The 14,942-nt window shown below is 35.2% G+C and overlaps 1 protein-coding gene across 1 annotated transcript in view; it reads left to right on the top strand.

Moving 5' to 3' along the window:
• Nucleotides 1-14,942, top strand: part of LOC131434389 (protein sidekick-2-like) — a 183,673-nt gene that overhangs the window by 147,603 nt on the left and 21,128 nt on the right. The window contains exon 5 of the mRNA XM_058601060.1: nucleotides 14,629-14,810. Coding sequence (XP_058457043.1) covers nucleotides 14,629-14,810 — 182 coding nt within the window. The remainder of the gene's footprint in view (nucleotides 1-14,628; nucleotides 14,811-14,942) is intronic.

Below are 14,942 nucleotides of genomic sequence, written 5' to 3'. Positions count from 1 at the left end.
CAGCATTAAATTTTGTAGAAATAGCAATTAGTACTCCACCACCCGATCTCTTATCAGACATTTGTAAATTGCGATCATCTCTGAACACATTGTAATTATTGCCGAAGACTTCTTCACTCCTAACACTTTCATCCCAGCTTGTTTCTGTAGCTAAGATTATTGCATAAGAACTACTTAATATTTTATTACAAATTTCAGTCATTTTCAACGCACTTTTCATTCTATTAAAATTCTGGCCATAAACTTTGACCTCCAATGATGACTTATTAAATTGTGCATCGTTGCGGCGATCGTCGTGAGTCATTCGCTGGATATGGATTCAATATCTCACCTCTTTGGAATTGAATGGTTGGTCTATTGTTTGCTAACGGTCTAGAAAAGCGGTCTTTCGCAGCAGCAAGAAGCACTCTGTCTGGTGGGAGGATGCTGTTGGGTTGTCTTCGTATTAGATGATCATTACTAGGATAACATGAGCCACGAATATTGCAATTCTCATTGTAATTACTATGATTTCTTAAATTGTTGCTGCAGTTGTTTACAGTGTTGTTCATTTTCAAATTCTTGAATAACTTTTTCTGCTTTTTGTGACTTCTAGCTTTTGCAGCTTGTTTCTGCTGATGTAGTCTTCTAGATTCTCGCGCATCGTAGTCACTCCAGTCCTATTTCCATACTTTTTTTGCGCCAAGAAAGCGCCATCCAGAATTATCTACTTTGCATAATTCTGCCGCCAAACTGAGGCTTGAGGCATTGGACACTGGTATTTGCACAGGTTTCTTCGCTGCTACCAAATGTGCTGACAAAGACTTGATTTCGCCAAGAATGTCAATTGCCAATGTCGAACCTACGTTCATGGTGCAGCTGGCCGCAGTATCAAGAGAAAGCTGGTTGATATGGTTTAGCTCGTTATTCATATCACGTAACTCAGATGATAATTCGGAAGTCAGTTTTTTTTTAAGTCATTGTACACGTTTTCCTTCATTGCTGACATTGCTGTATCGAACAATGAGGTGACATGGTTTTTAATGGCAACAACACTGCCGGTCAAGCTGCTATTTTTGTTTATTGAAATTAATTCATTTTTTATAGTCGTAAGCAATATTTCTTGGGCATCTATAGCCTCATGAACTAAGCTTGGCTTCTCTTGTTGCATCGAAAGTTTATGCACAACTTCCGTGTTTGAATGGAGTTGACGTTCAAGAAGCTTTTGTTGTTCAACTAGTTTATGTTTCAAAATTCAAATCAAATGCAGCTATTTATTGATTCCAGGGTCAGGTTTTAGACTTCATTTTGAGAATCTAGATCCAGAACCTAGCGCATAAATTTAGTTCCAAAATTAGGTTTTAGAAAAAATCCAGAGTTAACGTACAGAATTAAGAATTTGGTTACAGAATCCATTCCCTGAGCTAAGTTCCAAAACCCAATTACAGAATAGTGATTCGGAATTCAGTTCCTAAATTCAGTTACAGAATCCAAATTTGGAATTGAGGTTCCGAATTCAGATTCGCAATTCAAGTACAAAATCCAGATGTACAATTCCTGAAATCAGTCAGAATTCAGTTTCGTAATATAGTTATTGAATCAAGGTTTAGCTCTGGGATTCAATTCGAGAAACCAGATTCAAGATTAAGTTCAGAATTAAGGTCAGATCAAAAACTCCATTTTATAATCCAGCTGCAGAATCAAGTTTTAGAATCCAGACCCAGAACTAATTTTCTGAATCAAGTTCCCGAATCCAGGTTTTGAATTCAGATTTTTTATTCAGTTCTGGAATCCAGGTTCAGGATTGAGGCTCGAACTCAGTTACAGAATCCAGATCCAGAGTTCAATTGCAGAATCCAAATCCAGAATTCAGTTCCAGAACTTAGGTTCAAAAATAACTTCAAAATTTAGTTTTAGAATCCAAATCCCGAATTCAGATTCAGATCTCAGTTTCAGAATCCAGGTCCTGAATCGAGGCTCAGAACTTAGTTCAAGAATTTAGTTTCAGAATTCAGTTCCTAAAATTATGTTTCACAATTCGAGTACAGAATCCAGGTCCACAATTCAGTTTTAGAATCCAGGATAAGTTCTAGAATTCAATTCAAGAAATCTAAGATTCAGTTCAAAATTCTGGCCAGATCAAAAAATCAGTTTTGAATGTAGCTCCAGAACCAAGTTTTAGAATCCAGAGCTCATTTCATGAATCAAGTTCCCGAATCCAGGTCTCGAATTCAGACTCCGATTTCAGTTACCAAACACAGTTCAGGAATCCAGGTTCGGAATTGAGGTTCAGAACTCAGTCGCGGAACTCAAGTACAAAATCCAAATCCAGAATTCAGTTGCAAATTCCAGGTAAAAAATCATTTCCTGAATTCAGTTCCAGAATTAAGTTTTAGAATCCAGAACTTGAATTCGTTTTCTGAATTAAGTTCCAGAAATCAGGTTTAGAATTGAGGCCCAGAATTTAGTTCCAGAATTCAAGTACAGGCTACTCCAGCTCCTTTATTGAGTTATTGAATCCATTTTCAGAGTTTAGTTCAAGAATTCGATTCGAAAATTCAAATCCAAGATTCAGTTCGTTTAGGACCAGATTTAAATCTCAGTTTTAGTATCATGTCTCAGTATCCAAGTCCTGAATTCATTTCATAAATTGAGTTATTGAGTCCAAATCCCAAATTCAGATTCAGTTCCAGTAACCAAGTTCAGAACAGAAGCCCAGACTTTAGTTTCAGAATTCAGTTCCTAAAATTAAGCTCCAGAATTTAAATGCAGAACCCAGCTCCACAATTTTCTAGATCCTGAATCCAGCGCATGGTTCAGATTTCAAACTCAGTTTCAGAATCCAGGTCCAAAATCAAGTTTTAGAATCCAGGCCCAGTCACTCATTTCCTGAAATAAGTTCCCGTATCCAGGTCTTGGATTCAGATTTAGGATTCAGTTCCGGAGCTTCAGAATTGAGGTTCCGAATTCGGTTACAGAATTCGAGCACAGAATTCAGATCCAGAATGGAATTTCAGAGTTTAGTTCAAGAAGTTAGTTTCAGAATTCAGTTCCGGGAAAGTAAAATTTTCCAATATTTTTATTCGACTACTACACGAATATTATTATTACAACAGGATTTTTCGTTTTTCCACTGTAGCCATCTGAAAAAAAATAGGTGAAAAAAGTTTAGTGCCTTCTCAAGAGACAGTTTAGATCAATTTTTGTAACGAAGTCAACACGTTCAAATAATTTCATTGTAATCAGAAGAAACCTTATGCAGCCGATCGCGATCAAAAATTTGAACAGCAATCAAGACCAGGGCGAAGACAAGAACAGTGAACTAGTCGAGCCCTAACCGTCACTGAACTCAAATGAAAGAAGTCTAACAAAAAACCAAATTAAGAAAAACCATACCAGAAAAAGTTGCTCGAAAAAAAAAATCTGTTCGTATAAAAATGGCTCGAAAACTAACAGCACAGCTCGTTAGAAATGCTTGAAAAAAAACTACCCAAATTTTAATGCCCGAAGCAACAGCTCGACAAAAAATGATCGAAAAAAACTGCTGTGTTCAATATGTATGGCTTGAGAAAACTATTGAAAAATAAGAGCTCGAAAAATCTTATAACAAAAACTGGCCGTAAAACTGTTGAAAAAACTGGTCGAAAAATACTGCACAATTCGAATAAAATTGCTCGAAAAAACGCTTGAAAAACTGGCCAAACAATTACTCGAAAGAAATTGTTTGTACAAAAACTACATGGAAAACAACTTGAGAACAACTTTGAAATAAACAACTTGACAAAACTACTCGACAAACACTGCTCGACAAAAACTGCTAGATATAATCGGCTCAAGGAAACTATTCGAAAATAAGAATTCAAAAAATCTTACGGAAAATCTGACTGTAAAACTGCTAAAAAAAACTGCCCGAATAATATTGCACGGAAAAAAGCCCAAATAAAATTGCACAAAAAAATGCTTGAAGCACTGCGCTCGACAAAGAAAATTACTCGTGCCAAAACTACAGGCAAAACTGATTGAGAAAAACTTCCAAAAAAAGCTGCTTGGAAAAACTTTACGAAAAAACCGTTTAACTAAACTACTCAACAAAAACTGCTCGATATAATCTGCTCGTAAAAAAATAACTACTCGAAAATAACTGCTTGAAAAATCTTAACTGTTAGTTAAACTGTTTAAAAAGTTACTCAAAACAGCTATCCGAATAAAATTGCTCGAAAAAAATTGCTAGAAAAAAAAACTTCACAAACCATTACTCGAAAAAAATCGTTCATACAAGAAAAAGCTGCGTGAATGATTCTGTTCGAATAAAAATAGCTCGAAAAATGAACAACAACTCGTCAGAAATGCTCGAAAAAACTAACTAAATGTTAATGCCCGAAGCAACTGCTCGACAAAAACTGATTAAAAAACTGCTAGATATAATCGGCTTGGGAAAACTATTCGAAAATAAGAACTCAAAAAATTTTATGAAAAATCTGGCTGTAAAATTGTTAAAAAAAACTGCTCGCAAAATACTGCACGGAAAAAACAGCCCGAAATGAATTGCTCAGAAAAATGCCTGCCAAACTGCACAAATAATTACGCGAAAGAAGTTGTTCGTTTAAAAACTACCTAAAAATTGCTTGAGAAGAACTTCGAAATAACTGCTCGGAAAAAAATTACTCAAAAATATCTGCTTGAAAAATCTTTAAAATTTTTTTTTCGTAAAACCGTTTGAAAAGCTACTCGAAAAAGCTCGACAATGCTGCACGAAAAAACAGTTCGAATAAAATTGCTCGAAACAATGCTTGAAAAACTGCCCAAACAATTACTCGAAAGAAACTGTTTGTACAAAAACTACATGAAAAACTGCTTAAGTACTTCGAAATAACTGCTCGGAAAAACTGCTTGACAAAACTACTCGACAAAAACTGTTATATAAATTGCTCGGAAAAAACTACTCGATGATAATTGTTTGATTTTTTTATTAAATAAAACTGTTTGAAAAGCTACTCGAAAACATCTATCCAAATTAAACTGCTAGAAAATCATTGCTTGAAAAACTCCACAATTACTCGAAAAAAATCGTTCATGCAAGAAAAAGCTACTCGAAAACAAAGTGCGTGAATGAATCTGTTCGTATAAAAATAAACAGCTCAGCTCGTTAGATATGCTCGAAAATCCTAACCAAATGTTAATGCCCGAAACAACTTCTCCACCAAAACTGATCGAAAAAACTGCTAGATATAATCTTGGAAAAACTATTTGAAAATAAGAGCTTGAAAAATCTAAAAAAACTGACTGTAAAACTGTTAAAAAACTGACCGCAAAACTGTTAAAAAACTGCTCGAAAATACTGCACGAAAAAAACAGTTCGAATAAAATTGCTCGAAAAATGCCTGAGAAGAACTTTGAAATAACTGTTCCGAAAAACTGCTAGATATAATCGGCTTGGAGAAACTATTCGAAAATAAGAATTCAAAAAATCTTATGAAAAATCTAGTCGTAAAACTGTTAAAGAAACTGCTCGAATAATATTACACGGAAAAAAGTCCAAATAAAATTACTCAAAATATTCTTGAAAAACTGCAGAAGTAATTACCCGAAAAAAAATTGCTCGTGTAAACTGCCTGGAAAACCTTCGAAAAAAACTGCTTGAAAAAACTGTACGAAAAAACCGCTTGACAAAACTGTTCGACAAAAACTGATCGAAAAAAAAACTGCTCGATATAATCTGCTCGGAAAAAACTACTCAAAAATAACTGCTTGGAAAATCTAAAAAAAATCTCCGTAAAACTGTTTCGATAAGTTACTCGAAAAAGCTATCCGAATAAAACTGCTCGAAAAAAAATTTATTAGAAAAAAACTTCACAAACAATTACTCGAAAAAATCGTTCATACAATAAAAAGTTGCTCGAAAAAAACTGCGTGAATGATTTTGTTCGAATAAAAAAAGTTCGAAAAATAAACACCTCGTAAGAAATTCTCGAAAAACTAACCAAATGTAATGCCCGAAGCAATTGCTCGACAAAAACTGATAAAAAAACTGCTAGAAATAATCGGCTTGGAAAAACTATTCGAAAATAATTACTCGAAAAAAAATCGCTCGTGCAAAAACGACAGGAAAACTGCTAGAGAAGAGCTTGGAAATAACTGCTCGGAGAAAACTACTCGATGATAATTGGTTGAAAATTTTTTAAACAAAACTGTTAGTAAAACTGCTTGAAAAGTTACTCGAAAACAGCTATCCGATTAAAACCGCTCGAAAAAAAAATGCCAGAAAAAAACTTCACAAACAATTGCTCGAAAAAATCGTTCATACAAGAAAAAGCTGCTCGAATAAAAATAAACAGCTCAGCTCGTTAGAAATGCTACAAAAAATTAACCAAATGTTAATGCTCGAAATAACTGCTCGACAAAAACTGATCGAAAAATACTGCTAGATATAATCTTGGAAAAAGTATTCAAAAATGAAAGCTCGAAACAAATTAAAAAAGGTTGGCCGTGAAACTGTAAAAAAAAACTGTTCGAAAAATACTGCACGGAAAAAGAGCCCAAAAAAAAAATGCTTGAAAAACTGCACATATAATTACTCGAAAAAAATTGCTCGTGCAAAAACCACAGGAAAAACTTCGAAAGAACTGAACGAAAAAAAGCCGTTTGACAGAACAAAGAGCTCGAAAAATCTTTAAAAAAGTCTGGTCGTAAAACTGCACGGAAAAAAAACATTCCGAATAAAATTACTCAGAAAAATGTTACCTGAAAAACTGCAAAAATAATCACTCGAAAAAAAATTGCTCGTGCAAAAACTACAGGAAAAACTTCGAAAGAACTGCACGAAAAAACCGTTTGACAAAACAAAGAGCTCGAAAAATCTTAAAAAAAGACTGGTCGTAAAACTGCACGGAAAAAAAACATCCCGAATAAAATTACTCAGAAAAATGTTGCCTGAAAAACGGCACAAATAATTACTCGAAAAAAATTGCTCATGCAAAAACCACAGGAAAAACTCCGAAAGAACTACACGAAAAAAGCCGTTTGACAAAACAAAGGTCTAAAAAAATCTTTAAAAAAGTCTGGTCGTAAAACTGCACGAAAAAAAAACATCCCGAATAAAATTACTCAGAAAAATGTTACCTGAAAAACTGCAAAAATAATCACTCGAAAAAAAATTGCTCGTGCAAAAACTACAGGAAAAACTTCGAAAGAACTGCACGAAAAAACCGTTTGACAAAACAAAGAGCTCGACAAATCTTAAAAAAAGACTGGTCGTAAAACTGCACGGAAAAAAAACATCCCGAATAAAATTACTCAGAAAAATGTTACCTGAAAAACTGCAAAAATAATCACTCGAAAAAAAATTGCTCGTGCAAAAACGGCAGGAAAAACTTCGAAAGAACTGCACGAAAAAACCGTTTGACAAAACAAAGTGCTCGAAAAATCTTTAAAAAAGATTGGTCGTAAAACTGCACGGAAAACAAACATCCCGAATAAAATTACTCAGAAAAATGTTGCCTGAAAAACGGCACAAATAATTACTCGAAAAAAATTGCTCATGCAAAAACCACAGGAAAAACTCCGAAAGAACTACACGAAAAAAGCCGTTTGACAAAACAAAGGTCTAAAAAAATCTTTAAAAAAGTCTGGTCGTAAAACTGCACGAAAAAAAAACATCCCGAATAAAATTACTCAGAAAAATGTTACCTGAAAAACTGCAAAAATAATCACTCGAAAAAAAATTGCTCGTGCAAAAACTACAGGAAAAACTTCGAAAGAACTGCACGAAAAAACCGTTTGACAAAACAAAGAGCTCGACAAATCTTAAAAAAAGACTGGTCGTAAAACTGCACGGAAAAAAAACATCCCGAATAAAATTACTCAGAAAAATGTTACCTGAAAAACTGCAAAAATAATCACTCGAAAAAAAATTGCTCGTGCAAAAACGGCAGGAAAAACTTCGAAAGAACTGCACGAAAAAACCGTTTGACAAAACAAAGTGCTCGAAAAATCTTTAAAAAAGATTGGTCGTAAAACTGCACGGAAAACAAACATCCCGAATAAAATTACTCAGAAAAATGTTGCCTGAAAAACGGCACAAATAATTACTCGAAAAAAATTGCTCATGCAAAAACCACAGGAAAAACTCCGAAAGAACTACACGAAAAAAGCCGTTTGACAAAACAAAGGTCTAAAAAAATCTTTAAAAAAGTCTGGTCGTAAAACTGCACGAAAAAAAAACATCCCGAATAAAATTACTCAGAAAAATGTTACCTGAAAAACTGCAAAAATAATCACTCGAAAAAAAATTGCTCGTGCAAAAACTACAGGAAAAACTTCGAAAGAACTGCACGAAAAAACCGTTTGACAAAACAAAGAGCTCGACAAATCTTAAAAAAAGACTGGTCGTAAAACTGCACGGAAAAAAAACATCCCGAATAAAATTACTCAGAAAAATGTTACCTGAAAAACTGCAAAAATAATCACTCGAAAAAAAATTGCTCGTGCAAAAACTACAGGAAAAACTTCGAAAGAACTGCACGAAAAAACCGTTTGACAAAACAAAGAGCTCGAAAAATCTTAAAAAAAGACTGGTCGTAAAACTGCACGGAAAAAAAACATCCCGAATAAAATTACTCAGAAAAATGTTACCTGAAAAACTGCAAAAATAATCACTCGAAAAAAAATTGCTCGTGCAAAAACTACAGGAAAAACTTCGAAAGAACTGCATGAAAAAAGCGGTTTGACAAAACAAAGAGCTCGAAAAATCTTAAAAAAAGACTGGTCGTAAAACTGCACGGAAAAAAACATCCCGAATAAAATTACTCAGAAAAATGTTGCCTGAAAAACTGCAAAAATAATCACTCGAAAAAAAATTGCTCGTGCAAAAACTACAGGAAAAACTTCGAAAGAACTGCACGAAAAAACCGATTGACAGAACAAAGAGCTCGAAAAATCTTAAAAAAAGACTGGTCGTAAAACTGCACGGAAAAAAAACATCCCGAATAAAATTACTCAGAAAAATGTTACCTGAAAAACTGCAAAAATAATCACTCGAAAAAAAATTGCTCGTGCAAAAACTACAGGAAAAACTTCGAAAGAACTGCACGAAAAAACCGTTTGACAAAACAAAGAGCTCGACAAATCTTAAAAAAAGACTGGTCGTAAAACTGCACGGAAAAAAAACATCCCGAATAAAATTACTCAGAAAAATGTTACCTGAAAAACTGCAAAAATAATCACTCGAAAAAAAATTGCTCGTGCAAAAACTACAGGAAAAACTTCGAAAGAACTGCACGAAAAAACCGTTTGACAAAACAAAGCGCTCGAAAAATCTTAAAAAAAGACTGGTCGTAAAACTGCACGGAAAAAAAACATCCCGAATAAAATTACTCAGAAAAATGTTACCTGAAAAACTGCAAAAATAATCACTCAAAAAAAAATTGCTCGTGCAAAAACCACAGGAAAAACTCCGAAAGAACTACACGAAAAAAGCCGTTTGACAAAACAAAGGTCTAAAAAAATCTTTAAAAAAGTCTGGTCGTAAAACTGCACGAAAAAAAAACATCCCGAATAAAATTACTCAGAAAAATGTTACCTGAAAAACTGCAAAAATAATCACTCGAAAAAAAATTGCTCGTGCAAAAACTACAGGAAAAACTTCGAAAGAACTGCACGAAAAAACCGTTTGACAAAACAAAGCGCTCGAAAAATCTTAAAAAAAGACTGGTCGTAAAACTGCACGGAAAAAAAACATCCCGAATAAAATTACTCAGAAAAATGTTACCCGAAAAACTGCAAAAATAATCACTCAAAAAAAAATTGCTCGTGCAAAAACCACAGGAAAAACTCCGAAAGAACTACACGAAAAAAGCCGTTTGACAAAACAAAGGTCTAAAAAAATCTTTAAAAAAGTCTGGTCGTAAAACTGCACGAAAAAAAAACATCCCGAATAAAATTACTCAGAAAAATGTTACCTGAAAAACTGCAAAAATAATCACTCGAAAAAAAATTGCTCGTGCAAAAACTACAGGAAAAACTTCGAAAGAACTGCACGAAAAAACCGTTTGACAAAACAAAGAGCTCGACAAATCTTAAAAAAAGACTGGTCGTAAAACTGCACGGAAAAAAAACATCCCGAATAAAATTACTCAGAAAAATGTTACCTGAAAAACTGCAAAAATAATCACTCGAAAAAAAATTGCTCGTGCAAAAACTACAGGAAAAACTTCGAAAGAACTGCACGAAAAAACCGTTTGACAAAACAAAGAGCTCGAAAAATCTTAAAAAAAGACTGGTCGTAAAACTGCACGGAAAAAAAACATCCCGAATAAAATTACTCAGAAAAATGTTACCTGAAAAACTGCAAAAATAATCACTCGAAAAAAAATTGCTCGTGCAAAAACTACAGGAAAAACTTCGAAAGAACTGCATGAAAAAAGCGGTTTGACAAAACAAAGAGCTCGAAAAATCTTAAAAAAAGACTGGTCGTAAAACTGCACGGAAAAAAACATCCCGAATAAAATTACTCAGAAAAATGTTGCCTGAAAAACTGCAAAAATAATCACTCGAAAAAAAATTGCTCGTGCAAAAACTACAGGAAAAACTTCGAAAGAACTGCACGAAAAAACCGATTGACAGAACAAAGAGCTCGAAAAATCTTAAAAAAAGACTGGTCGTAAAACTGCACGGAAAAAAAACATCCCGAATAAAATTACTCAGAAAAATGTTACCTGAAAAACTGCAAAAATAATCACTCGAAAAAAAATTGCTCGTGCAAAAACTACAGGAAAAACTTCGAAAGAACTGCACGAAAAAACCGTTTGACAAAACAAAGCGCTCGAAAAATCTTAAAAAAAGACTGGTCGTAAAACTGCACGGAAAAAAAACATCCCGAATAAAATTACTCAGAAAAATGTTGCCTGAAAAACGGCACAAATAATTACTCGAAAAAAATTGCTCATGCAAAAACCACAGGAAAAACTTCGAAAGAACTACACGAAAAAAGCCGTTTGACAAAACAAAGGTCTAAAAAAATCTTTAAAAAAGTCTGGTCGTAAAACTGCACGAAAAAAAAACATCCCGAATAAAATTACTCAGAAAAATGTTACCTGAAAAACTGCAAAAATAATCACTCGAAAAAAAATTGCTCGTGCAAAAACTACAGGAAAAACTTCGAAAGAACTGCACGAAAAAACCGTTTGACAAAACAAAGAGCTCGACAAATCTTAAAAAAAGACTGGTCGTAAAACTGCACGGAAAAAAAACATCCCGAATAAAATTACTCAGAAAAATGTTACCTGAAAAACTGCAAAAATAATCACTCGAAAAAAAATGTTACCTGAAAAACTGCAAAAATAATCACTCGAAAAAAAATTGCTCGTGCAAAAACTACAGGAAAAACTTCGAAAGAACTGCACGAAAAAACCGTTTGACAAAACAAAGCGCTCGAAAAATCTTAAAAAAAGACTGGTCGTAAAACTGCACGGAAAAAAAACATCCCGAATAAAATTACTCAGAAAAATGTTGCCTGAAAAACGGCACAAATAATTACTCGAAAAAAATTGCTCATGCAAAAACCACAGGAAAAACTTCGAAAGAACTACACGAAAAAAGCCGTTTGACAAAACAAAGGTCTAAAAAAATCTTTAAAAAAGTCTGGTCGTAAAACTGCACGAAAAAAAAAACATCCCGAATAAAATTACTCAGAAAAATGATACCTGAAAAACTGCAAAAATAATCACTCGAAAAAAAATTGCTCGTGCAAAAACTACAGGAAAAACTTCGAAAGAACTGCACGAAAAAACCGTTTGACAAAACAAAGAGCTCGAAAAATCTTAAAAAAAGACTGGTCGTAAAACTGCACGGAAAAAAAACATCCCGAATAAAATTACTCAGAAAAATGTTACCTGAAAAACTGCAAAAATAATCACTCGAAAAAAAATTGCTCGTGCAAAAACTACAGGAAAAACTTCGAAAGAACTGCACGAAAAAAACGTTTGACAAAACAAAGAGCTCGAAAAATCTTAAAAAAAGACTGGTCGCGAAACTGCACGGAAAAAAAACATCCCGAATAAAATTACTCAGAAAAATGTTGCCTGAAAAACGGCACAAATAATTACTCGAAAAAAATTGCTCATGCAAAAACCACAGGAAAAACTTCGAAAGAACTACACGAAAAAAGCCGTTTGACAAAACAAAGGTCTAAAAAAATCTTTAAAAAAGTCTGGTCGTAAAACTGCACGAAAAAAAAACATCCCGAATAAAATTACTCAGAAAAATGTTACCTGAAAAACTGCAAAAATAATCACTCGAGAAAAAAATTGCTCGTGCAAAAACTACAGGAAAAACTTCGAAAGAACTGCACGAAAAAACCGTTTGACAAAACAAAGAGCTCGAAAAATCTTAAAAAAAACTGGTCGTAAAACTGCACGGAAAAAAAACATCCCGAATAAAATTACTCAGAAAAATGTTGCCTGAAAAACTGCAAAAATAATCACTCGAAAAAAAATTGCTCGTGCAAAAACTACAGGAAAAACTTCGAAAGAACTGCATGAAAAAAGCGGTTTGACAAAACAAAGAGCTCAAAAAATAGACTGGTCGTAAAACTGCGGGGACAAAACATCCCGAATAAAATTACTCAGAAAAATGTTGCCTGAAAAACTGCAAAAATAATTACTCGAAAAAAATTGTTCATGCAAAAACTACATGAAAAAACTGTTCGGAAAAAATGAACTAGAAACTGCACTAGGAAACCGCTTGACAGAACTGCTCGAAAATAACTCCTTGAAAAATCTTGAAAAATCTGTCGATTGAAGCTTCAGAACGATGAAAAAAACCTATTTGTAATGGGTGTTTTTTTTTTCAATTTCCAAAAAAGTGTCCGATTTAGCCCCAGTTTCCCCTAATCAAAGCTTAAAGTAGATTGGGAAAAATGACGAATGTTGCTACTGCTCAAAATTAGATTTTACTCCGCATCAAGAGTTATTTTTAAGTCTGCAACAGAAGAAGACAAAAAACACGGTGAAAATTTAAATCCACTTCCCGGTTGAAAGTTCTCCGAGATGATCGGAGCAGCGTCGCAATCTACTTTTGCCAAGGTTAATCCTACCAAAGCCACCGTCAAAATCAGGTGGTAAATTGGTTTACTGCTGCAGTACGGAGGAGACACAGGAAGAAAAAAAAACCCGCTCCAATTCCGGTGGGAAAACTTCCATCGATGAAGAGGTGAAAAAAAGCCACCATTGATGGCATGTGGAGGAGGCTGCGAGATGAAAGCTGTTTGTTCTTTTTTTTATTTTGGTTCTAAATTTCAAACCACACGTACAATTCAACTCACGTACCTCCTACATGCATACAGTCGCTCATTGTGTCAACTTTGCGATTGTTTCTAGTACTACTACTACTACTACTCATTCTACTACTACTACTGGAAAGGGGTTCCCGAAAGGAGGTGGCAAAAGGGAATAATGGAACAACTCGGCTTCAAACAGTTTTTAGCACTTTGGGGCCAAACATTTTTCAACCGGAATGTTCGCTGACATTTGCAATGCTCTTGAATGTGATGTTTCACTTTGTTTAGGAACTTGCCTGGCTGGTTGGTTAACCCTGTACCGGTCCTGTGGTTTTCGGTTGGTTTGACATTTTCCGGTTTCCCGCATCGTGTCTTGGTTAGTTGATTTTTTTTTCAAATGTAATAAAATGTTGCTTCGAAAAATGGATGGTGATTTCTTCTGCTCTCTTGGAATGTTGAAACACTGTTTTGTTTCAGTGTAGCGAAAGAAGGCATATGAGAAATTTATTCATTCCTCGGTCGGAAAGGCCACAGAAAAAAAGCCACATCGCTTACAGCGCCCAGTGTCAGTTAGACTGTGAATAGAGAAGCAGGCCAGGCTCCCGGCCGTTGAAGTGGTTGTTTGCCACTAGAGCTTGAAGTGTTGCCAGACATTGTTTCGTTCGGGGCTTCACAGGTGCAAACAAACTCCGGGTGCTTAATTTTTGAATGGACTTTTGTTTTGTGTGTTTCCGTTTGCTAAGTTGAAAGGATTTGCGAAGCAAGCCAGCAAGTCATCGGCCGGAAACCCTGCTATAGAAGGGGAGGAGAAGGTCTTAAATCCCGTGATAAAAACATTCAATTTAATGGGTTCGGGTTTCCTCCAATGAAAGTAAGCAAACCAACCGATTCCAATATGGCTTCTTAGGTTGCAGCAACAACAACAATAACGACGGAAACGAAGCAACGAACTTACCACAGTTGGCCTTTGCAAAATGAATCTCGAGTTGTGGTGGCATAAATCTAGTAGCCCGGACGGACCTGCAAACCGGTCCCATTTATTACAAGCTTGTTGACATCTCCTTCGGGATGAGAGAGAGAGAGAGAGAGAGAAACCTTCGGGCTTTGGTGGTGTCCAGTGTTTGTTGTAAGTCGGGTACGGTAATAATTAATATTCTAATCAATGCCGAGACTTTTCCAAGCCAGGCCCCAGGAACAGGAGCCACAACCGAAGGGCGTTGATTGCAACAATTCCGTTCGTTTGGCTTTTGTGTAAACTTGTGTGTGATAATTTCTGCGTGCGTTTGTGTGTGTGTGAGAGATAGTGTTTGAATATAGGTTACAACTAATTGCCATTTTCGCTTTTGTTTCCCCACTTCCGCAAACAACAACAACAGAGTCGGCGAGAACGGAGACTGGGACGAGGTGGCTCCAATCAAAACCAAGGACAATAGCACCTCGTATCAGGTGAGCGGTCTGTTGCCGTTCACCGTGTACAGCTTCCGAGTGATTGCGATCAACGAACTGGGCCGGAGCCCACCGTCCAAGGAGTCGTACTATTTTGTCACACTGCGAGAAGGTGAGTAGCAGTTAACGGCGGGAGAAGAGACGCGGTTTATTTGACCGACATTTAGTTTAGGTTCGTTGAGTTCCGCGGAGACATGACCAATGTCCTGAAAGCCAATCTGAAAGGAACAAACGGATCAACATT

This window comes from Malaya genurostris, chromosome 1, assembly GCF_030247185.1.
Source record: "Malaya genurostris strain Urasoe2022 chromosome 1, Malgen_1.1, whole genome shotgun sequence".
In the NCBI taxonomy this organism is placed as follows: Eukaryota; Metazoa; Arthropoda; class Insecta; order Diptera; family Culicidae; genus Malaya; species Malaya genurostris.
Note: the sequence above shows the minus strand (reverse complement) of the source record. Positions and strands in the feature narration are given on the sequence as shown.